General features: G+C 44.0%; 1 protein-coding gene across 3 annotated transcripts in view; it reads right to left on the minus strand.

The window, feature by feature from the left end:
- The window catches only part of DPP6 (dipeptidyl peptidase like 6), an 821,668-nt gene that overhangs the window by 181,892 nt on the left and 617,784 nt on the right, over window positions 1-21,992 (minus strand). For all 3 annotated transcript variants that reach the window (XM_055334558.1, XM_055334556.1, XM_055334557.1), the window contains one exon: window positions 9,778-9,830. In XM_055334558.1, coding sequence (XP_055190533.1) covers window positions 9,778-9,830 — 53 coding nt within the window. The remainder of the gene's footprint in view (window positions 1-9,777; window positions 9,831-21,992) is intronic.

Raw genomic sequence — 21,992 nt, forward strand, 5'->3', positions numbered from 1 at the left:
AGCCGAGTCCCGGGGAGCTGGAAAGCCTCAACACAATGAACGACTGCGTCATCTCCACTGAATACTGGTGCCATCGGGTTCGGGCCCTTGCCCTGGAATCAGGCCTTCCCAATGAGGAAGTACAACAGCACACAGTCCTTTGTACTGTGCATGGTTAGTGGCTCTGGAAACACCTCTTAGTCAAGTGCACATGCTCTGGGTTGGTGGTACTGCACACCAATCACCTCCCAGGGAGGGCCCGTGCTGCCTGCCTATCTTCTCCATAGGGTTGCAGTGAAGATGTAATAAAAGAATGGACAGGAAAGTCTGAAAAAGCCTACAAATCCCTCCCAACAGAAGTTACTTTGTGGTCTTTGCTAGCGCTGGATGGGAGCCCCGGGGTCAGAAAACAGGTCTGCAGCACAGATCCAAGGCTGTCCAGGCATGGGAGGTCCTGTATGCCGCCTTTAAGCTGTGAGGCAAAAGGCACACCCAGCCCAGGACTGGGATGATTTTGGATCTCAGCCTTTCATGGTCCTTCCTCTAAGATAGCCAGCTCTTGGAAAACAAAACAAAACAAAACAAAACAAAACAAAACAAAACAACAAAAATACCCTTCCCAGAAATCTGTCTGAGGAATAAGCCATCTCAAGGGGGTTTATGCCCAGAAGCTTATGCACATGGACAGGACAGCTTCTTCGGGGGGCTGTGATCTGCCTCTCACCTCTGATTCCCTACTGCACCCACCACGTGCTGCCCGATGGACCCATCATTCATAGATGTTCTGAGGACAGCAATCGTGGGGACAAAGAAACATGCAGCCAGGTTGGACAGCTCACCCCCTGTGCCTGTATCGGGGCAGGGGGAGCTTGGGGACAGGCACCGGCGCTGGCGAATCTGGCCAGTCACGTGCAGGGGCACGGTGAGGATGGGCAATTAATTTAAAAGGTGTGTGTGTGTGTGTGTGTGTGTGTGTGTGTGTGTGTCTAAATAGTACAGTCACTTTGGATAATCGGCAGCTTTTTATCGAGTTAAACCTCCATTTACTGTCCAGCAATTCTACTTCTAGGTATTTACTCACGAGAAATGAAAACATCTCCATAGGTTATTCTGTGGGCAAACACTCACAGCAGTGTTATCCAAAAAAGCCCCAAGTTGGACACAACTCAAATGTCAAATGGTGAACACGTGGACTAATGACGGTGCGGCCGCGCAGCAGACCCGTTCTCAGCAACCACAAGTGTGGAGCACAGACCTAGGCAACAACGTGGGGGACCGCGGAAGGCAGTTACGCTAACAGCCAGCCGCACGGGCTGCAGGACCTGACTCCATGCATAACACATTCTGGGAACGGCGAGACGACAGGGAGGGACGACACACCCCTGGCTGTCAGGGCAGCCGCGAGGCGTGGCGGAGGGGCACGGTGACTGCCTCCTGCCTTGGCGCGGAGGTGCCCCTGTGATGGCACCGTGACCTGTGGCACCAAAACTTACTGGAAATTTATCATTTAAACCGTGAGTTTTATTAGAGGTAAGTTACATGGCGACGAGCCCGTGACTATATATCCGTGTGACTGCTGTAGGCGCGTCCCCTCGGGGCCTGTCCCTCCCGCTGCCCGCCCTCCTGCCTGGGGGAGCCGGGACCTTCACCCCACGCCAGTGTTGCCAGTGTAAACAGGCGGGGCTCTGCAGCCGGCCCTCTGTCGGGGTAGCCTGGAGCACAGAGGGGAGAGGTGCCACGGAGATGACACACAAAATAAAGGAGACAGTGAGGATGCACGTGGCTTCCCGACGTCCGCCCGTGGCTGGTGCGGTTCTGGCGCACGCTGGCCCTCAGCCAGTCCGTGGCAGGAACGGGCACAGCACACGTGCTGACAGTCGTGGGCCGGCGGCTGGGACAGTTCTCTTTAGGGACTCGTCTGTGGGCAGGAGGTCGGCTGACCTCAGGGAGCGGCCAGCTCCACGGGGGCAGACTCGGAGTGGAAGGGCTCAGCCCACGAGCCTCTGATGTTGCGGGACTCAGCCCTGGCCCGTGACCCTCCAGCAGGAGAGTGTGCGCAGCACAGACCCGAAATGCAGGGATCTGAACGGGCGGCTTCACCGCCGGTCCCACTAGGTGGAGCCCACGGCTGGACACAGCGCGGCAGGCTGCTGGCAGAGCCCGGCGACACACGGCGGGCTCCGTCTCCTCTCTCTCCTTGGTGTGGACTTGGATACAGCGGAGCCTCCGCTGAACGTCACTAAATAAACGGCCGACCCCACCATTAATCTGAGACCAGCTTCTACGTCTCTGCGTCGGTCAAGAGGACAAGGAAGTTAATGTTTCAGGGGAAACGTTAGTCACTTGTTTTTGTCAGTTCCCACGACACTTAGTGAGGACAGCAGGCCCAGTGGACCCCAGATCCAAACTGAAATCAGAACTTGGAAGGCCAGAGGCCCCGTCCTCAGAGACTCTCATTTCCTGCAGAGTCTCCCGGGTGGGCCTCCCGGCACGCACCGTCTTCCCAGACAACACTGCTTAATCAGTGGGTTTCCTCCAAACGTCAGCCAACGTCCGAGGAATATCTCCTATGATGGGAATGGCTCACAGGACATGAGTGTGCAGTTCAGGATCCAAGAAGTACAAGCGTATTGTCGCCTCTTTTTCAAATGGGTTGTGGGGCAGCAAGTGATCCGCTGGGAAACTGTGGTCGAAACTGGCTCCTTCTGCCTCTGGCTGATGGCTTTTCTCCTGTAAACTGATCAGCCCTGGCATTTGACAGCTTCCACGTGGGGGAGAGAGCATGGACTGTGGGGCACCCCCTTCTGCATGGTCAAGCTGTCCCTGGGCACCAGTGCCCAGGGGTGCAGACACGGGCAAGCCACTGCCAGAGAAACCCTGCTCCCTGAGGCTTCAGGATGAGGGGGTGGGATGTGCCAGGCAACAAATGCATATTAAAAACATTTCTAAATGTTCCATGCAGAAAAAAAAATACATATAACTTCAACAAGGTGACCAGCAATTTGCCATGAGAAATGGGATGATGCTCATCTAGGAGGGCGGGTAGTTGGAGGAGGGCTCTTTGGGGAGGGGGTGTGGACGCTGGCCATGGAGGGTCAGAGGATGTGGAGGCCAGCTGCATAGGAAGCAGGAAGTCTCTGGTACGCGCGTGGGGCCATAGGCACACAGCAGCACTCCCTGGCTGGGGACAGCACTTGGACATGCCACTGACATGACCATTCACAGGAGCAGGGCTGGCACATGTGAGGCATCGCACGCATCTTTGTTCCTTTCCCACCAACCCCTGGCTCCCTGCAGGCCCAACACACAGATCTCCACATTCTTTCCCATAGAGTCCGGATGTAGCTCTGGACTACTTTTATACTCAGAGCTCCAGGAAGCCATTGCAATCGATCAGAGTTGACATTAAGGACGAAATTTATTTTGTGTCCGAATACAGGGAAGGGGGGCGTTAATTAGACATGGCCAGATTATGGAAGCTCTTGGTTCCTCCATGAATAGAGCCTGTAGTGCTCCCCACACACTAAACGTACCACCTCATCATTCTACAGTATCTCTTATAACCTTTTCACGAACCCTATGAGTCAGGGATTTTATTTCCATTATATATGGAGCAATTGGGCCTGGAGAAGGCAATGTAACTCTTCTGTGATTACACAGGTAAAGGGGCTGCCTGGGAATTTATTCCCAGATCTATTTGACTCTAAGGTCATGTTCTCTTGAAAATGCTTGCTAAGGTTTGTGTCCTGGAGGGGGGGAGGGAGGGAGGGAGGGAGGGAGGGAGGGAGGGAGGGAGGGAGGGAGGGAGAAGGAGCTAGACCCTGTCCTCCTGTTGCTGAGGTCTGTGTCCCAGAGGGAGGGAGGGAGAAGGAGCTGACCTCGCCCTCCTGGAGACATGGTGGGAGCCTGAAGAGCCAGATGCCCCCCTCCCTGCCCCTGATGCCATGGCAGAGACACACAAGGTGACATTCTAAGGACATCACTTTCTTCCCCATTTTGGCTTAGTACATTTTTTTCTTCATGCAACTTCTGGCAGCTGTGGAGGTAGCTCGCTGGGCAGAGCCAGCGTGTGTCTGCCTGGAAGGGCCAGCAGCAGGGCCCCTGGGGATCCATGAGAAAAAGCCCAGGAAGGAAATGCAGTGAGCTACCGCTGTGCCAAGGCGTGCTGGGAATTCTCATGCCTGCCCTCATGAACTCACCACTTGGAATCTTCTCACACACTGGGCTCAGCTCACAGTGGGACACAGGCTGCCCCAAAGATTTAATTAGAGGGACATGCAATAAACACTGGAAATCTAAAAAAAAACAAAAAAACAAAAAAACAAAAACAAAAACAAAAACACAAAAAACACTGGAAATCTGTCTTCATTTTGCAAGAGAACGCCAGCTGCCTGCAATCACTCTGAGTGTGGTTTCTACGCCGACAGGGCTCTGCCACAATCCAAGCTTTCATTACCCCCTACGAGGTCTCCTCCTAATTGAATCCATGCCCCAAACCTCCCCTTCCCCTCAGTTTACTCTATATATATGCCTGAAACTCACTCAAGCCTGCCATTTTCAACACATCTGCTCTCAAGGATCCCAGTGTTTTTACCACACGAGGGCAGGGCTCAGGTTCCCTGCACTGCGGGCCTATCTTACCCAGCCCTCTCTCTACCCACATAGAGCCCCACGTGAACACCTGTGCTGCCATCTGGCCTAGAACCATACTAATTTCTAGAAGATACTGGCTCATTGCGAAGGTCAAGCCTGCTTAACGATCCTCCTGCCTTGGAATATCTTTCTCTGTCTCCATCTATTAAAAATAACTCGTTCAATTCCGAGACTCAGCTGCAGCGGGCTTCCTTTATGAGACCTGATGCCCACAACTATCTCTTCTGCATTCAGTGTTTACAATACTCACTCGGGCCACTTGATTATATATTGTTACAGAGTCTGCGTCTTTTCTTTTCAACAGGATTTTGAACTTTGTAAGGATGGCAACCATGCTTTTGTTACTCGCAGAGCAACTCAATAAATACTTATTGACTTGTATCGTCAGGTTTGCTTCCACTGGAGGCAAAACAAGAATGCCTTAAACATTAATTGTGGCAAGTCTGATTGAGATGGCACAAGAAAGAATGTACTGAGCACTGAGAATTATAGATACTTGAGGCTACAGACATCTCTTTTAAGAGAGACACTGAAACATCACAGGAGCATTATAATTATCCAACTGTCATTGAACAAGTCTTGAAAATTGTATTCTTATAGGGACGTATCATTCCTCTCCTGTAACAAAAAGGATTTCAGCTGGCTAGAAAGTAAAGTCTAGTAATATTTAATCAAGAGACTACAGATACATATGGATTCATACTACAATATTAATAGCATACCCAAATGTTCACTAGGAGGAAATTCTCTGCCGTGCATTTTGCATATATTATTTCGCTTAATTCTTTTTTTTTTTACTTCGCTTAATTCTTATAATGTGCCAATGAGGTGAGCACTAGCATTATCATCTTTTTTTAAAATATGGAAACTAAAAAAAAAATAAAATATGGAAACTGAGATCTGTAGAAGTACAACTGTCAAGGTTGGCAGTGGACTGAGGATTCAGATTTAGGTCTCTGTGGCCACAGGGCTTCCGTTCTTAAGTCTTCCATTATGCTGTTGGCAAGGTGCTGGGTACTGTGTGTGCATGATCGGCCCAGTTATCTACTTTCTAAATCAATGGAATGCTCATTTGCATCCCAGCTATAAAGTTAGAGAGTAATTCTGGGCAGAAGGATCTATGTCCCAGTTTATAATTTGCACAGATATAGAATGTGACTTCATAAGTCAATTAGAATTCCAAAGGAGTTCAATTTTTGTATAATTATGCTTGATGCCTGAAAAATACCAATAAATAAGCTAACTTAGGGTAACAATGTCCATTAGAAGGTGGCCTGGCATGTAAATAAAAATATCTTCAAATGTTTCTTCGTGTTTATTATTACTTTGTTTGCCAAACCCCAAAATGCCAATGCCACCCACTTAAGAGATATGCCAGATTTTCCTTAAAATTGATTTATGTCATAAAAGGAATAATTTTCACCAGTCCATATGATTTTCAGGATGATCCTAATAAATATGAGAGATTGTAATCATACTGAAATATATATATATATATATATTTTAAAAGTACTCAAGCCAAAAAGAATTTAATTCCAGAAAAAGGTCATGTCAGAAAAATGCCAAGAAACAGCCAAGTTTACAAAAATACTTCTATGAAAACACTTCTATTTCCTTGATAGAAAATGTTTAGCACGCAGGGACACCTGTACCCCGATGTTTACAGCAGGAATGTGCTGCTGTGGAATAGCCACATAGCCTATTGGCCTATTGGCTATTTGCAATAGCCAAACTGTGGAAGGAGCCTCGGTGTCCATTGAAAGACGAATGGATAAAGAAGATGTGGTCTATGTATACAATGGAATATTACTCAGCCATTAGAAACGACAAACACCCACCATTTGCTTCGACATGGATGGAACTGGAGGATATTATGCTGAGTGAAATAAGTCAATCAGAGAAGGACAAACATTGTATGGTCTCATTCATTTGGGGAATATAAAAATAGTAAAAGGGAATGGGGGAAAGGAGAAAAAATGAGTGGGAAATATCAAAAAGGGAGACAGAACATGAGAGACTCCCAACTCTGGGAAACGAACTAGGGGTGGTGGAAGGGGAGGTGGGCGGGGGGTGGGGGTGACTGGGTGACAGGCACTGAGGGGGGCACTTGACGGGATGAGCACTGGGTGTTATTCTATATGTTGGCAAATTGAACACCAATAAAAAATAAATTTATATATAAAAAAAGAAAATGTTTAGCAGGCTATACTCTCTATTGCAGAATATTATTTTATTTTGCTGACTTTCTAATGTAAAAACTTGTGAAACATTTTATGTTAAGAATAACTAGCTTTAGATCCGGCTTAACAAACAGATTTGTGTAAAAGATACGTGTCTTTTAAGAATACCATTTTTGAACATTTAGTTTATGGAAATCAGACAAATTCTCCCAAATGTTTTAGACATTTTCATAGATGAAAACCCTGCTGCCTTGGGTTCCCATCACGACCCCAGCCAGTTCATGCAGAAGGACTGAGCTGGGCTCCCGCCATGGGCAGAGGCCCAAACTGTGAAGGACGAAGTAAGCACACAGGACAGGGAGGGCCTCTTTCTGGCCTGTGAATGACACAGTAGAAAGGGTATATCCTCCCCCAATTCTTCTGCCACTGGCAAAAAGGAAGGAAACCAGAATTCAGATGCACTGAAAAATTAATTCGACCCTTCTCCGTGACTAGTTGGAAAGCCTGAAGCCAAGACAAAATTCACGTTATAAATGACAAATAATCCCATTCCACAGTTCGCATGGCCTCCGGCTTACTGCAAAGTCTTCACGGGAGAAGCGAGGACAGAGAAGTGAGAACATGTGAGAAATGCACAGATCTATGTTTTCAGAAGCACCAAGGACATCTCCTCATTTTTTGTATAAGTAATGTAAATCCCAATAATTTAACACAGACTTATTTTTGTTTTAAAAATACAATTGTGCTTTCCTCTCTACCCCAAATCTACATAGAGCATAAGCCTGAAAATGTGGGCTGCGTCCTTCTCCTGCCATCTGGTGGAGCACTTGCAGAAGTGACCACTTGAGGCATCCCAGGAGCAGTGAAAACTTGAGGCCTGAAGGCTTATCCCCTATCTCATTAACACAGAGAAGATGTTGACAAAATATGAAATTAATTGATTTATTTTCCATAAATGATCTTGTGACAAAGAGGAAGAGGTGGGTGGTCGAGCAATGCCAGTTTTGGTGATGCTGTGTCAATTCCCATGGTGACGGGATGGGCCATAGACCTTTTTATCCCCCAGAGGTTCTTTTCCAGTAAACGTAACAAGTAATCTGCTACACCTTTTAATCATATAAAAGTTCTCAGAAAAGAAATAAAGTAACACCACTAAAAATCTGATATTAACAGCTATCACATAACTCAAGGGGGTTGCTTTGATAGCTTGGGGTTCAAGGTCAGCCAGGCTGGCCCTGGGATCCCAGCTCAACTTGACACGAGCTGGGGGATGCTGGGCAGTTACGCCTTACAGCTCTCACTGTAAGTAGGGGTCAGAATGCTTTTCTTGCAGGCTATTGTGTTGGGGTAAAGGCGTGTGAAAGTCCATCTATAAATGATGGCAATTATTATTACTGAGATTATTTTTAACATACCGAAAGGAGCCTATTATCTGTTGATACCCTCTCTGGAGGATCATCCTCATCCTTATCATCATCACTAAAATTAGGTTGTCAACATAGACCATCTCACCCTCTGGTTTGCACCTGGGTTGGCAGACTCAGGTAGTCCCAATCTACTTCTTCTAAATTCTGACTGATCCAGTAAAGTTTTAACATGATATATTAAGCATAAGATGCTTTTAGGTTTTGAGTTTTAGAAATTTATAGAAGATGGAACAAAATATCTATCATCTATAACACATTCCATTGTCCTACAAGGGCTACAGAAATCTCAAGGCATAATCATACTCCTGCCTGCCATGACTTTTGAAGATGCAGATCTACTTGAAAAAATAATAGAATAATTCCTCCTTAGTGGAAACCATCTGAGTTTATATATAAAATACGTTTTATATGAAAAATTCCTATGGATACTTAATTTTTACCACAGTGGTTCATCTTCCGTTTCTTTGAACTTGATTTGTCTACATGTCTAACAGAAACTGTTAATCTCATGTTGCTGCATATCTACATACATCTTTCCTTTGTCCGAAGGCCAAATGAATTCCAGATTTCTATCTTTCTCCTAGAAAACAGCCAGCCGCAGTCATAAACATTCACGTCAGTTCATGCTCGCCTATGAAACAACACTCTTCAGCAATTCCTGCTGCTTGTTTGAATTCAGGAAAAGGAGGACGCTTCCCTCAAATATCCATAGGCAACCCATGCAACACTGGCAGCATCACGATTCGATTTCTCTGAACATTTCCTGAGCCCCTCACCCTTCCAAAGTACCGTGAAAGAAGTCCCAGAGGTGTGGAGCAGAACCAGGAGGCTGGGAGTGGGGGAGGGGTGGTGGGAGGGGGAAGGAGGGGATGGCAGGGAAACAGAAGGCCATCCATCCCTGCCTCTCATTCCTAGATCTGCAGCTGTTCCTGCATGTGTCTGACTCAATAAATGGCTTCAGCAAACTTTAACCAGTGTCTTTACTGTCTTTGGACTCTGGAGATGAGCTTCTGATAACACATCTCTGTGTTGTGTGTGGGTACATCTACCCAGCACTGAAAACCTTATGAAAATCGTGCATACTCTCATGTTTCCTTCCCACATACAGTTTTGGGTCCCAAATCATGCATTTTTGAGAGACCAGGTGAGCTTAGGGGTGCCACTCTATTATGTACATAACCAGACCCTGTGGGAGTCCTAGGGCTATCCACCACGCCTGGAAGGGCCACAGCTGATTACAGAGAACCAGGGGAAAGTCCTGCCCTGCAGAACCTTGAGGGTAAACCATGGGAACCAGAACAGGAGATGGGGGCTTCATACATGGGCAAGAGACTGGACCCATGGGACCTCCTTGGACCCTGGATACAGTTAGCCAAAGAAGAGCCATGGAAGCCTCACAACATCAGGACACTTCACTGTCAAAATCAAGCTGCCCCATTTCTTGCCCTTAATTCTATGACTCAAGCAACTACTCCGTGTTCTACTCTTTTTTTGTTCTGAATATTTCTCATTAAAAGAAAATGAAAGAACAATCTTACCCATGAGGAATTTTGCTCAGGACATAATATCCAGTGTAGGAGTGTTGGTATATCTGAAACAGACAAGACAAAAAATAAAAATAAAAAATAAGACAGAAGCAAGCATTGAGATAAAGGCTGTGACCATGATATTTTTCAAATTACCCTAAAAAACATCTGTAGAGGAAAAGTAGTTAATCAGGAGACCTAGAGGCAGAGTCTTTAATTTACTTTAGAAAGTTAATTTGCATATCTCTTTATTTTATTTTCTTCATTTGTACATTGTTTAGAGGGGAGTCAGAGAGGGATCCCTGGGTGGCGCAGCGGTTTGGTGCCTGCCTTTGGCCCAGGGCGCGATCCTGGAGACCCGGGATTGAATCCCACGTCGGGCTCCCGACGGGCATGGAGCCTGCTTCTCCCTCTGCCTGTGTCTCTGCCTCTCTCTCTCTCTCTCTGTGACTATCATAAATAAATAAAAATTAAAAAAAATTACAAAAAAAAAAAGGGGCAGTCAGAAGCTTGATATCATCCTCATAGCTAGCTGGTTTGTGTAAATCAGGGGCACAGATTTCGAACTCAATGACATGTAGCACAGGATGAGTGAGGACATGACCAGAGACTGTCACACAGTAAGCTAGACCCAACAGGACCATAAGACCCACGTACTGTGGGCATTCCTTGTAAATTATGGCAAATCCCATTGTGCATGCTCAGTGAATACTGAAACCAAGATGGCCTTAACTGGGCAAACTCCTGTCCTTCTGTACAATGGAATATGCATCTTTTAACTACAGAGAGTGGTCAATAAACTAAGAACTCATTGCAAGAGGGAGCATAGCTTTTTAAAATTAAATTAAATTAAAATTAAAAATTAATTAAAAAATTAATTATTAAAATAAATTATTATAAATTAAATTAAATTTATTTTGGGGGAGCATGGCTTTTAAAACTAAGATAACAAACAAAAAACTCTGTTTCCAAACTCCTATAACCCCCAAACTGGAGCCTCTCTTAAAACTCTTGAGCCTGCAGGAGAAGATTCTCTAATCCATAAATGGTAAATTTTCAGTGGCCAGCATTTAAAACCACCTTCCCAAAGGTAATTGGTAAGGACAAGGAAGACAGATCCAGGGTGAAGCATGTGGAATGGAGGAATGCATTGGGGTGCTGATGATGGAGCGAGCCTGAGAAAGAGAACAGGCAGGAGTGTCTAAGCTCAGTGACTCCCTGCCTAGTCGGAGTCCCTGGATTCACTTAGAGTAATCATAGTGGATCACAGTTATTGTAGAAAAGGAATTCAGATACAAAAATAAACATCAGCTTTTAAGTTCCAAAGACCTTTGCTTCTAAAGATCTTGAGACTCCTGAACCAGAAATATGGGGCCGGGCCTGCTGGAGGGATGTGAGTGGGCATCTGATGAGGGAAATGTGTCCGAATGCTGCTTTCCTTATAAGTAAATAACCAGTAAACAACAAAATTGTGAAGGAGAACTTCATGGACCTGCCACGGCAATCCAATAAGGAGCATGCACACCTAGCTCTGCTATTTCTGAAGTGATGCCTTCTACTGCTTCCCCAAAGAAGAAGGGAGGGCTGCATCCTAAACAGATTACTGCTCAGACAGCGTCCATCCGAGGGCCCTGTGCTTTGACTAAACTGCCTCTGAGCTGGACCGCTTCCTTAGATGCAAGAATAGAAGCTCGACAGACACACTGCATTTCTCCAGTCATGGCACATGGTGCTGTGCTACACGGTGTGCCTAAACTCTCTTCCCATAGCACCTGTTCATCCTGTTTATCTCCCTCCATTTTCATGATAGGCCCAGGCAGGCAAAAGGTGACCTTTGTTTGCTAAGAAAGTGCTGTAAAGCAAGGGCACAGGAGAAAGCAAAAGGATGAGGAGGGTTAGGAGTGGAGGCAAAAAGGAGGAGGGGGAGGGAAAAGAAGGGTGGAGCCTAATTCCAAGGGACTCCATTGAGTGAAATATGGCAGAAATGATGGTGTGAAACTTTTGAGACCAGGTTGTAAATGGTGTTGTGGCTTCCTGCTGGTTCTCCTTCAGATCAAGACAGTGGCCATGCTGTGAGGACTTCAAAGCAGCCCTAAGTAGAGACCCACGGGGTAAGCATCCACGGTTCCTCCCCATAAGATCACCAACAGCCCACAAGAAGCTGAAGCGTCTTGCCCATAGCCACATGAGGGGAGTCTTGCACACAGAGTCTTCATCCCCAGTCAAGCCTTCAGATGGTGCAGCCCCGGCTGACACTCATGACAGATCATGAGCCAGAGCCACTCAGATAAGATGGTCTTGAATTCCCGACCCAGAGTAACCTTAAGATAATACATGTTGGTTGTATTAAGCTGCTAAGTTTTGAGTAGTTTCTTATACAGTAATAGGTAAGTGGTAGATCTAGTTCAAATCCAGAAGAAAAAAGGTACAGCTGTGGATAGACTTCTAAGTTACTGGATTCCCTCCTTAGAAACCTCCAGCGACTTCTAAAACAAACAGATAAACAAATTCCTCATCAAAACCATTCCAGTATGGAAGTAAGGTGCTGGGGGAGACCACTCACAGACCAAAAACCTTGAAGGAAGTCTTGGAAATGACTCAACAGAACAGTGATGATGGTGGTGATGCCGATGAATCTGAGGGTGTGAGTGGCTAGTGTTTATGGAGCACATACTACGTTATTGGGTGGTGTGGCAGCTCCTCAGCATACAGGAACTCACTCAATTAGGTATTATCATCCTATTCTGAAGATAGGAAAATTGAGTCTTAAGGAATTCAAACGAAGCTCAAGCAAGATTTCCCCTGAGGTTGGTCTGTCTCTAATCACTACATCAGAAATTGTCTGAACAAAGAACATATCTCTTAACTCAAAGTCCAAGTTGATTGCTGTCAACCAAAACAACCCAAGATACCAACAGATACACAAGTACACAAAATTTGAGTGTTGAAGGAATATTTCTTTGATCCCTCCAGAAACAGTGATTTCAATTCATTCTCTGGTTATACCATTCCCAAACAAATACCTAGAAACTGGTCTTTGCACGCGTCTTTAAGCGTACCACTAAATGACTCTGAAATTCAGCCCTGGGAGTATCTTCTGAGTGGAACCAATGAGGAAAAGAAGACCGAATTAAAATAATCTTGTAAGGGCAATGATAAGAAGATGAGAAAATTACCCATTCTCAATTCTCTATGTGTACTATGGGGCAAAGAGATTAAAAAAAAAAAAACATGGATGGATGGAAAAATGTCCTGCGATATCTGGAAAACTGAATCACTAATTAGAAAGATTCAAACAAAAATGGAACACAATCAAAAAGAGGTAAAACACGAGATGCTGCACCTGCCAAGTATGTATGTGAAAGAAGCCGTCCAGAGTGAACTATTAATGCAAATGGGATCCTTAGAAATGGAAGTGCACTTAGGATTTAGGTGCTACTCTTAAAAAAGTAGTGGCGGCGGCGGTGGGGGGGGGTGATAAAAAGTAGCGGCGGCGGCGGGGGGGTGATGTGACAATCTTCTCTTTGCTCCAAGATGGAACAAACAAGTATCATTCTCTTTCACAAAATATTTTCTCAACCCAGAGCCAAAGAACCACAGGTGCAAAAGAAACTACTCTTTAAAGAGCAAACGCCTTATCTTGAAAGGAATAAAAACAGGCTACATGTCCCTGAAAGAATTTGTTCCTTAGAAAGATAAAGTCTTCTTTCCCTCTGGTCTCTACCTGTTGTATTTATGTTTCTTTCTTTGAAATAGCCCTTAAATACTTCTGATTATGGAGAAAAGTAGAGTTGGAAGTTAGTAAGATTGCATTCAGTTATTTTTCTAAGAGTGCACTTTTAGCAGTTCATGGATTTGAGTTACTTCGGTTTCTTCTACACTATTAAACTTCCCTTGGAAAATGAATATATAAAAAATTGTTACCCAAAACACCATTCACAAGATGGGAAAGCAATTTTAGCAGATTTTCTTTCTAATGTATCATGAAAAATAGTTGCCATTGGCGTTTAATAATTGGAATAAAAATAACCAGTCAAAGGTTTGTCATGGAGTGAGTTCACATTTGGTTTCTTTCTTCTATTCGGAAACATCTGCCCACACACTTTATCTTTTTCCCTTCATTGCTTCTATGGAGCCATACTTTTTATTTGTCTATGGTCTTCACTGCCTCAGCCTCACCATGCACGCTCATGCAGACTCACTTCATATGTTCTTCCTCTATGAAATCGTTCACTCCTGTAGCTTTATACAGATTTTCACTTACACATCCCCACCTCATGCATCACGTGCACCAAAACCTCAATATTCTCCAAAATAAATTCTTCAACAACCCTTAAAACCTAGTTCTACTTTGATATTTTCTATCTGAGTTGGTGGCTTCATCACCCACCCAGTATACTGAGCTAAAAACGAAGTTTTCCTTGCCTCCATTCTTTGCCTCCCTCAACCACCTGCTCCAGTTCAATCCGTCCTCCAATAGCACTGAATTAACTTCTTCAGACCTTCTCCAATCTACCACCTACTCTTTACCCCTAGGGCTTCACTGCAGACCTCCCCTCCAGCCTTCTCCTGCAGGAAGAAGAGGTTCCTAGACTAACCTCTGAGGTCTCCACTCCACTCCACTCCCTTCTGCTTCTAGGTGAAGCTCATTGACTGCTGCCTATTTGTTTTGTAAAAGACCCTGCCTTATATGTTTCACCACTCCCTCTCTGCTGTTTCCTCTCCCAAATCTGTAAAATATAACTCAAATCTCACACATTAAAAATAAAAATCCCTGGTCATATCCTCCATGAACTACTCCTTTTTTTTTTAACTACTCCTTTTTAACGATCACTGCATTTCATGAGAAAAGTCTGCAGTGCCATACTTTCTATTCACCTGTAACCAGTGCACTTCTAACATCCTCCAACTGTGATCTCCAAGTGCATTTCCAGCTGCCAGACATGATGGCATCTGATTAATTTGCCATCTGCTCTGTCTCTTTGTGGTGCATGAGAAAGGTGATGGGAGCTGCTCTTGTTTCTTCACTCTGCGACAGTTCACTGACTCTGTGTCCCCCTGCCCTCCTCCCTCCAGCCTACTTGCCTTTCTTTTCTGCTGCTGCAGACTCCTTCAAGGGATTGCAGGCACCAACCTGACACTTGTGGGGCTTGCTGGTATACACCTCTGGTCTGGTAGATCTCATTTATTTCTGCTTTCTTATGCAGCTTTTTTTTTCATTTCCTTGTTTTTAAATTTAAATTCAATTAGTCAACACATAGTACATCATTAGTTTCAGATGTAGAGTTCAGTAATTTATCAGTTGTGTATAAAGCCCATCACATCACATGCCCTCCTTAATGCCCATCACCCAATTACCTCCCACCGACCTCCCCTCCAGCAACCCTCAGTTTGTTTCCTATAGTTAGGAGTCTCTCATAGTTTTTTTTCCCTCTCTGATGACTTCCCATTCAGTTTTCCCTCCATTCTCCTATGTTCTTCTGTGCTGTTTCTTATATTCCACATATGAATGAAACCATATAATAATTGTCTTTCTCTGGTTGACTTATTTCACTCAGCAGAATGTCCTCCAGTTCCATCCATGTCTATGTAATTGGTAAGTATACATATAGACCATATCTTCTTTATCCATTCATCTGTTTATGGAAATCTCAGCTCTTCCACAGTTTGGCTATTGTGGATGTTGCTGCTGTGAACATTGGGGTACAGGTACCCCTTTGGATCAATACATTTGTATCTTTGGGGTAAATAACTAGTAGTGTAATTGCTGGGTTGTAGAGTAGCTCTATTTTCAAATTCTTGAGGAATCTCCATACTGTTTTCCAGAGTGGCTGCACCAGCTTGCATTCCCACCAACAGTGTACAAAAATTCCCCCTTCTCTGCATCCTCCCCAACATCTGTTATTTCCTGACTTGCTCATTTTAGCCATTCTGACTGGTGTGAGGTGGTGTCTCATTGTGGTTTTGGTTTGTATTTCCCTGATGCCAAGTGTTGTGGAGCATTTTTTTCATGTGTCTGTTGGCCATTTGTATGTCTTCTTTGGAGAAATGTCTCTTCATGTCTTCTACCCATTTCTTGATTGGGTTATTTGTTTTGGGGGTATTGAGTTTGATAAGTTCTTTACAGATCTTGGATACTAGCCCCTTATCCAGTATGTCTTTTTCAAGTATCTTTTTCCATTCTGTAGGTTGCCTTTTAGTTTTGTTGACTATTTTCTTTGCTGTGCAGAAAGTTTTTATCTTGATGAAGTTCCAATAGTTAATTTTTTGCTTTTGTTTCCCTTGCTTTTGGAGATGTATCTAGCAAGAAGCTGCTGTGGCCGAAGTTGAAGAGGTTGCTGCCTGTGTTCTCCTCTAGGATTCTGATGGATTTCTGTCTCACATTTAGGTCTTTCATTCATTTTGAGTTTGTGTTTGGTGTAAGAAAATGGTCCAGTTTAATTATACATGTGGCTGTCCAATTTCCCCAACACCATTTGTTGAAGAGCCTTTCCTTTTTCAAGGAACAATATCTTAAAATTTATATGGAAACAGAAAAGACCCCAAATAGCCAGAGGAATGTTGAAAAACAAAACCAAAGATGGTGGCATCACAAAGCTGGACTTCAAGCTATATTACAAAGCTGTGATCATCAAGAAAGTATGGTACTGGCACAAAAACAGACACAAGAGATCCGTGGAAGAGAACAAAGAACCCAGAAATGGACCCTCAACCCCAAGAACAACTAATTTTCCTATGCAGCCTCTCATTGAATTTGCATTCTTAGACTTGACATGACCTGGTACACCCCCCCCCCCTTTCAGTTGATATGGGGAGAGCTGGAGGCCCTATCTTTCTGGGCCTCTCTGCATGGATTTTTTTTTTTACCCAAAACTTTTATCCCAAATTCAACCATTTAAAAACCACATAAGCTACTTTCTGCTAAAGAAGTCACTTTACATTTATCCATATACCTGGCTTCTCAGAAAAATATTAGAATTAGCTTCAACCATTTCTATTCCTTACTGTTTTTTACTCTCTGTGTATAATTGGTTTCCAAGTTTCATTGGACTCTATAACTTTGGAATGCCTCTTAAAATCACACCACATTTTCTACTGTCAGTAACACTGGCCTAGTTTTGTATGTCTGAGTAACTGCAATGACCTTCCAGTTGGCCTGCCAGCCTCCTGCTCCCACCTCCTCACTGCCACAAGAGTCTCTTCCTAACAATGCACTGAGTTGGAAGCAGTAGTGGAATGTGGTTTGGAGTGGCTTGGGAGCAGGGCACAAATACAACAGTGCAGCTACTACTCAATTCTCAGCCTGCTACTCACTTAATGGGCAAATTCCTTTACTGTTCTTAGCCTTATTTCTCTCCTACAAAAAGGAGAGGTAAGAGCTGTATTTGCTTAGGAAATATAAACCATGAAAAAAAACAGTAAAGAATTCTCTTGTTTAAATCTTGAGGAGGACTAGATGATGTAGCTACTAACATTGTAGTGAATCCATGAAACTCTCTCCTCTAAAATGGGAAGCCCACTACATATAGCAGAATTGGAGTTGACCAGTTTTGAGGGATGGCACAGACACAAAAAAACTCAGATTTTTGCCCTTTGGACTGAGCTCCTGGTCAGCACAATTACTCTACTAGTTGGAGCGTCCCATTAATGGGAAATAGTTCCTTGAAGTGGTGAGCTCCCCAGCACTCATGGAATTCAAGCAGAGGCTGGTCAGCCATTGCTGGGGAACTCTAGGAGGGGCGTGTAGACTACCAAGCAGATCCAATGGACATCTACAATTACTTTCTTATTTGATCCTATATTCTATTCATAGAGGGAATTAAACATACCAAAGGGTATAGATGAGCTCAAAGAAAGATTCTCCCAAGCTGGGATCAAGACCACCATGGCTGGGACACATGGTTAAAGAAATAAGATCCAATAAGAAGTGAATGTGGGCTAAAAATACTGGGAACTGGGAAAGATGAAAACAGGAAAAAGACTGGGCAGGGAAAAGAAAGCAAGATTTGGAAATTGGATAGTAAAAAAGAAAAAGAAGAAAAATTATCTGCATGTGATATCAGTGATGATGAGCCAAAAATTAAAAACCCGAAGGAGAAAAAGAAAAACTCTAAAAGGAAGCAGGAAAATGTGAGATTTCTTGGTTTTACATTTGGAGAAAATGAAACGTTGACCCAGAGGGTCTATCTTCTTACAATTTGGGGGAGCTGCTGAAGGAAATTTCGTTAGGTGCCATCTGGCATGGTGATTCCCAGTTCTACTGGAAACCAGCACAATGGTCTGTCCTCTGGGAGAGAGCATGCAATCTACCCTCAAACTTCAAGCCAGGGTTCTGTGGACCATGACAGGTACTTCATGAAGGCAATATCCTGTAAATGCTCCTTTTGTTTCCTCAGAACCTTTTTAAAAACAGCTTTATAGAGGTATAATTGATATACAAAGAACACATATTCACTGTGTACAATTTGATGAGCTTGAACATATGTGAACGCCTGTGATATCAAGCTCATGGTCCAGGTAACAGACATAGCCAATGCCTGCCACAGTCTCCTTGTGTCCTGATCACTTTTAAGAAGGCAGTGGAGATCAAACAATTAACTCCGAACCTGGTACACCCCCACCCCTTTCAGTTGATATGGGGAGAGCTAGAGCAAAGAAGCACATTTTTTTTCAAAAATATTTCATAAAAAATATTTCATGAATTGTCCCATTTACATTGTATGCTCCTAAATCTTGGTCTTGACATATTCTTCCAAAATCTGCAATTTATGGCTCTCAGTACTTAATTCCATCCATTATCCTGATCCATAACTATGATCTCCCCACCATGTAGCAGCTGCCGAGCTTCCAAGAAGCCTTCCAAGACTTGCTCTATGGAATGGCTAAGTATCAGGTGGGTCTTCAGGGCAAAGACACCCCCTGAGTATTCCATCCAGGTCCTTCTTTGACTAAAAAAGAATAAATGAGCACATCTTTAATAGTGTGGCTGAGACAAGAGCTAACCAGTCTGTGAGGTCTTTGGGGGAAGAAATTATGAATGTCTTGTCTAGAAACTCTTCCCCTTAAATCTGAAGAATTGAGTCCAGTTGAAGGTATTACTTTTTTTTTTCCCAAGGAGTAAGACCAATAAGCCAAAATATTCTAGAGGAGACCAGAATATGACTGGCTTGGCTGGAGTCTGGAAAGAAAGCTGCTAGGTGAGAGTCACCTGGAGTGACAGCAGGTGGTCTTCCTGGAGGAGAGCCTCAGGGGAAATGGAACACTATCTTTAAAGTTTTATTTTTTTTATTTTTATTTTTTTTAAAAAATTTTTTTAGAGGCTTTATTTATTTATTCATGAGAGAGAGAGAGAGAGAGGCAGAGACACAGGCAGACGGAGAAGCAGGCTCCATGCAGGGAGCACGACGCGGGACTCGATCCCAGGTCTCCAGGGTCACGCCCTGGGCTGAAGGCGGCGCTAAACCGCCGAGCCACCCGGGCTGCCCTCTTTAAAGTTTTAAAGAGCTTCATGAATAAGGGTGAGCAGGTCTGTTCTCATCTGCTGCAAAGGGAAGAATAATATTGACAAGTACACATTATAAGGACCAACAATGCTAACTTTGGGTAATTCAAGGTATCCAGTACTGAAAAGACTTACCAGCCTGTGTTAGCAAAGATATGAAAGTCAAGTTTGCTGGAGCATCAGCGCGAATGTGGGGTGTGGTGAGACTGGCCTGGATGACCAGTAAGACTCCTTCCCATTCAGAGAATTCTTCAAGTTCCCGGCAGCTCTGCTGCCCCTCTGCCCTCAACTCTCTCTGCTCTGGCTGGGAACTAAATTTAACTGCACCTTGGTGTAGGTCACAGCCACCAAAGCCTGGATCAATGAGTTCGAGCCTTAGCACATCAACCTGACAAGTTCCTCACTGTGACGGGAGTTATTTATGTCTCTCCCCGCCGCACAAAATCCATACTCCTTCCTTCCCGAGATGCTGCAAACGTCTCATGCCAGATACAGCCCTGCTTGATTTTTTTTTTTTTGCCTTTTTTATTGATCTCTTCTTAAAATTCCAGTATAGTTAACAGTGCGGTGTTAGTTTTGGGTGTACAATACCGTGATTCAACAATCCCTTATATCACTCAGTGCTTATCATGATAAATGGGCTCCTAATCCCCTTCACCTGTATCCCCATCCCCCATCCCCCACAAGCCTCTGCTTGATTCCCCAACTTCTCTTTCATTCTTGTATTTTATAAGGCACTACCCCAGAGACCCAACATCTTGCCGAAGTATCTCACTTCCTCCTAGGTCTCTTCTCCTGCTCTTAGGGCTTATAGTTCAGTGAATTACAAGCTGTGATACTGGAGTGAGTGATGATGGAACATTTCTTGAAGGAACCAGTCCTTCCCAGAGAGGCTTCTCCTTCCCTTAAGCAGAAGGTCATCATTATCCCCGTTCTAATGACTACGCTCGTCACATATTTCCACGCATGTTGCCAACTTATTTGATACTATTTTCACAAAGTTAAACTTCTTGTTAGAATGGTTTTTAAAAAAATGTTGTCGAGAGGGCCACAAATAACCAGGTACCATTGAAAAATTCAGTAAAAAAGGAAAGATATCTAGCTTCTACGATGCAAGACAAATAGGAAAAATGAACTACTTGTTCCTCGTTTTCCCCTGGCTGTATGCCTTTCCTTCCCCACGAGATGGAACTTAAAATTTAGTGTTAACAATCTAGGCAAGACTTAAAATATAGGAGGCAGGGTTGTCACCTTCAAAATATAAAAGTAATGAAAAATCCTTAGGATTCAGTATTTATAGCTCCACTTCTTTCCTCCTGGAATAACTGGCCTTCTACAAAACTTCTTAAATTCAAGAGAGAAGAGATGGTGCTGTCCTTTTGAACCTGTCGTTTCTTCAAGAGTCTCGTTCTGCTCTCCACACTACACCCATCTCTGGTGCACTATAATTCATTCTTTTGTGACCAGTTCCCATCATCTGACTTATTAAGGGATGATGTTTCTGTCATCCTCTGTGTCCTTCACATAGGATGCTTTTCGTTGGAGAGTCACGGTGAGAACAGGAGTATAAAACATCTCAAAAAATGAGGCTACATCTATACACATTTCTTCTACTTCAGAGACAAATAGTAAAAAAAAATGTCAGTTGTGATTCTAATTATGTTTCCAAAGATTCATCTCGAGAGCAACTCTGACATCCAGAAATAGCTGTGCAATTCTTTTTTTTTTTATAATTTCCTTCTGTCTCCACTTGGACATTTCAATTCAAGTAGCATGTCTATGTGTCTGAGGCTTGTCTTCTGGAAACAAATGAAACCTATTTCAGTGCTGCCAGGGAGGGATTCAGAGGAAACAATCCATGAGGACTTTGTTTTGAACTAATTTTCAAGGGCACACATGATGTGCACTGGCTTCCTCCCTACCACTATCACATCCCCGTCTTCTGTGTGGCTGGTCACTAAGAAACAGGTGCTTGATTTCCAAACTGGTCCTGGTGGCCCACTTCCTCCTTCTCCACCCTTTCTATTTTGTTGTTTTGCCAGGACTTTCTGCTGACTCACTCCTGATTTTGCTTGAGAACACAACGTTTCCTTCTTTTCTTGCTCTAGGTACTGTCTCCTTTTTCTCATTTGATGCACTACCTCGTAGGACCAACCTTGTGGAGAGGCAAGATAAAAATACACAAATCCTATTGATGTTGTGGAAGGTCTTTAGAAATTTGCAAAAGGTTTTTCTACACCCTTTACCTTGACCCTCCTAAAAACTGTTCCTGCAGGCTAAAGCAGCTTCTCTTCATCTTTTATTTATTTATTTATAATTTTTAAAGATTTTATCCATTTATTTATTTGAGAGAGAGAGAGAGAGAGAGAGAGAGAGAGCGCATGAGTGGGTGGGAGGGGCAGAGGGAGAGGGAGAAGCAGACCCACTGAGCAGGGAGCCCCATGTGGGACTGGATCCCAGGATCTCAGGAACATGACCTGAACCGAAGGCAGACACTTAACTGATGGAGCCACCCAGGTGCCCCTCTCTACATCTTTTAAATGAAGAATCAGAGGCCCAGAGATACAAACTGATTGATCCCAGGTCACATGCTGTCAAATTTTAAGCTAATGTCTTTTCACATTTAGCTTAAAATTGTTCCCACTATAACATGCTGGTAAGAAAGTTCTCCCACCCCACAGCACTGTGTCTTTACCAGCCAGAAAGGCTCTCCTGAGGGAGCGAT

This window comes from Nyctereutes procyonoides, unplaced genomic scaffold (genome assembly GCF_905146905.1).
Source record: "Nyctereutes procyonoides isolate TBG_1078 unplaced genomic scaffold, NYPRO_anot_genome, whole genome shotgun sequence".
NCBI lineage: Eukaryota > Metazoa > Chordata > Mammalia > Carnivora > Canidae > Nyctereutes > Nyctereutes procyonoides.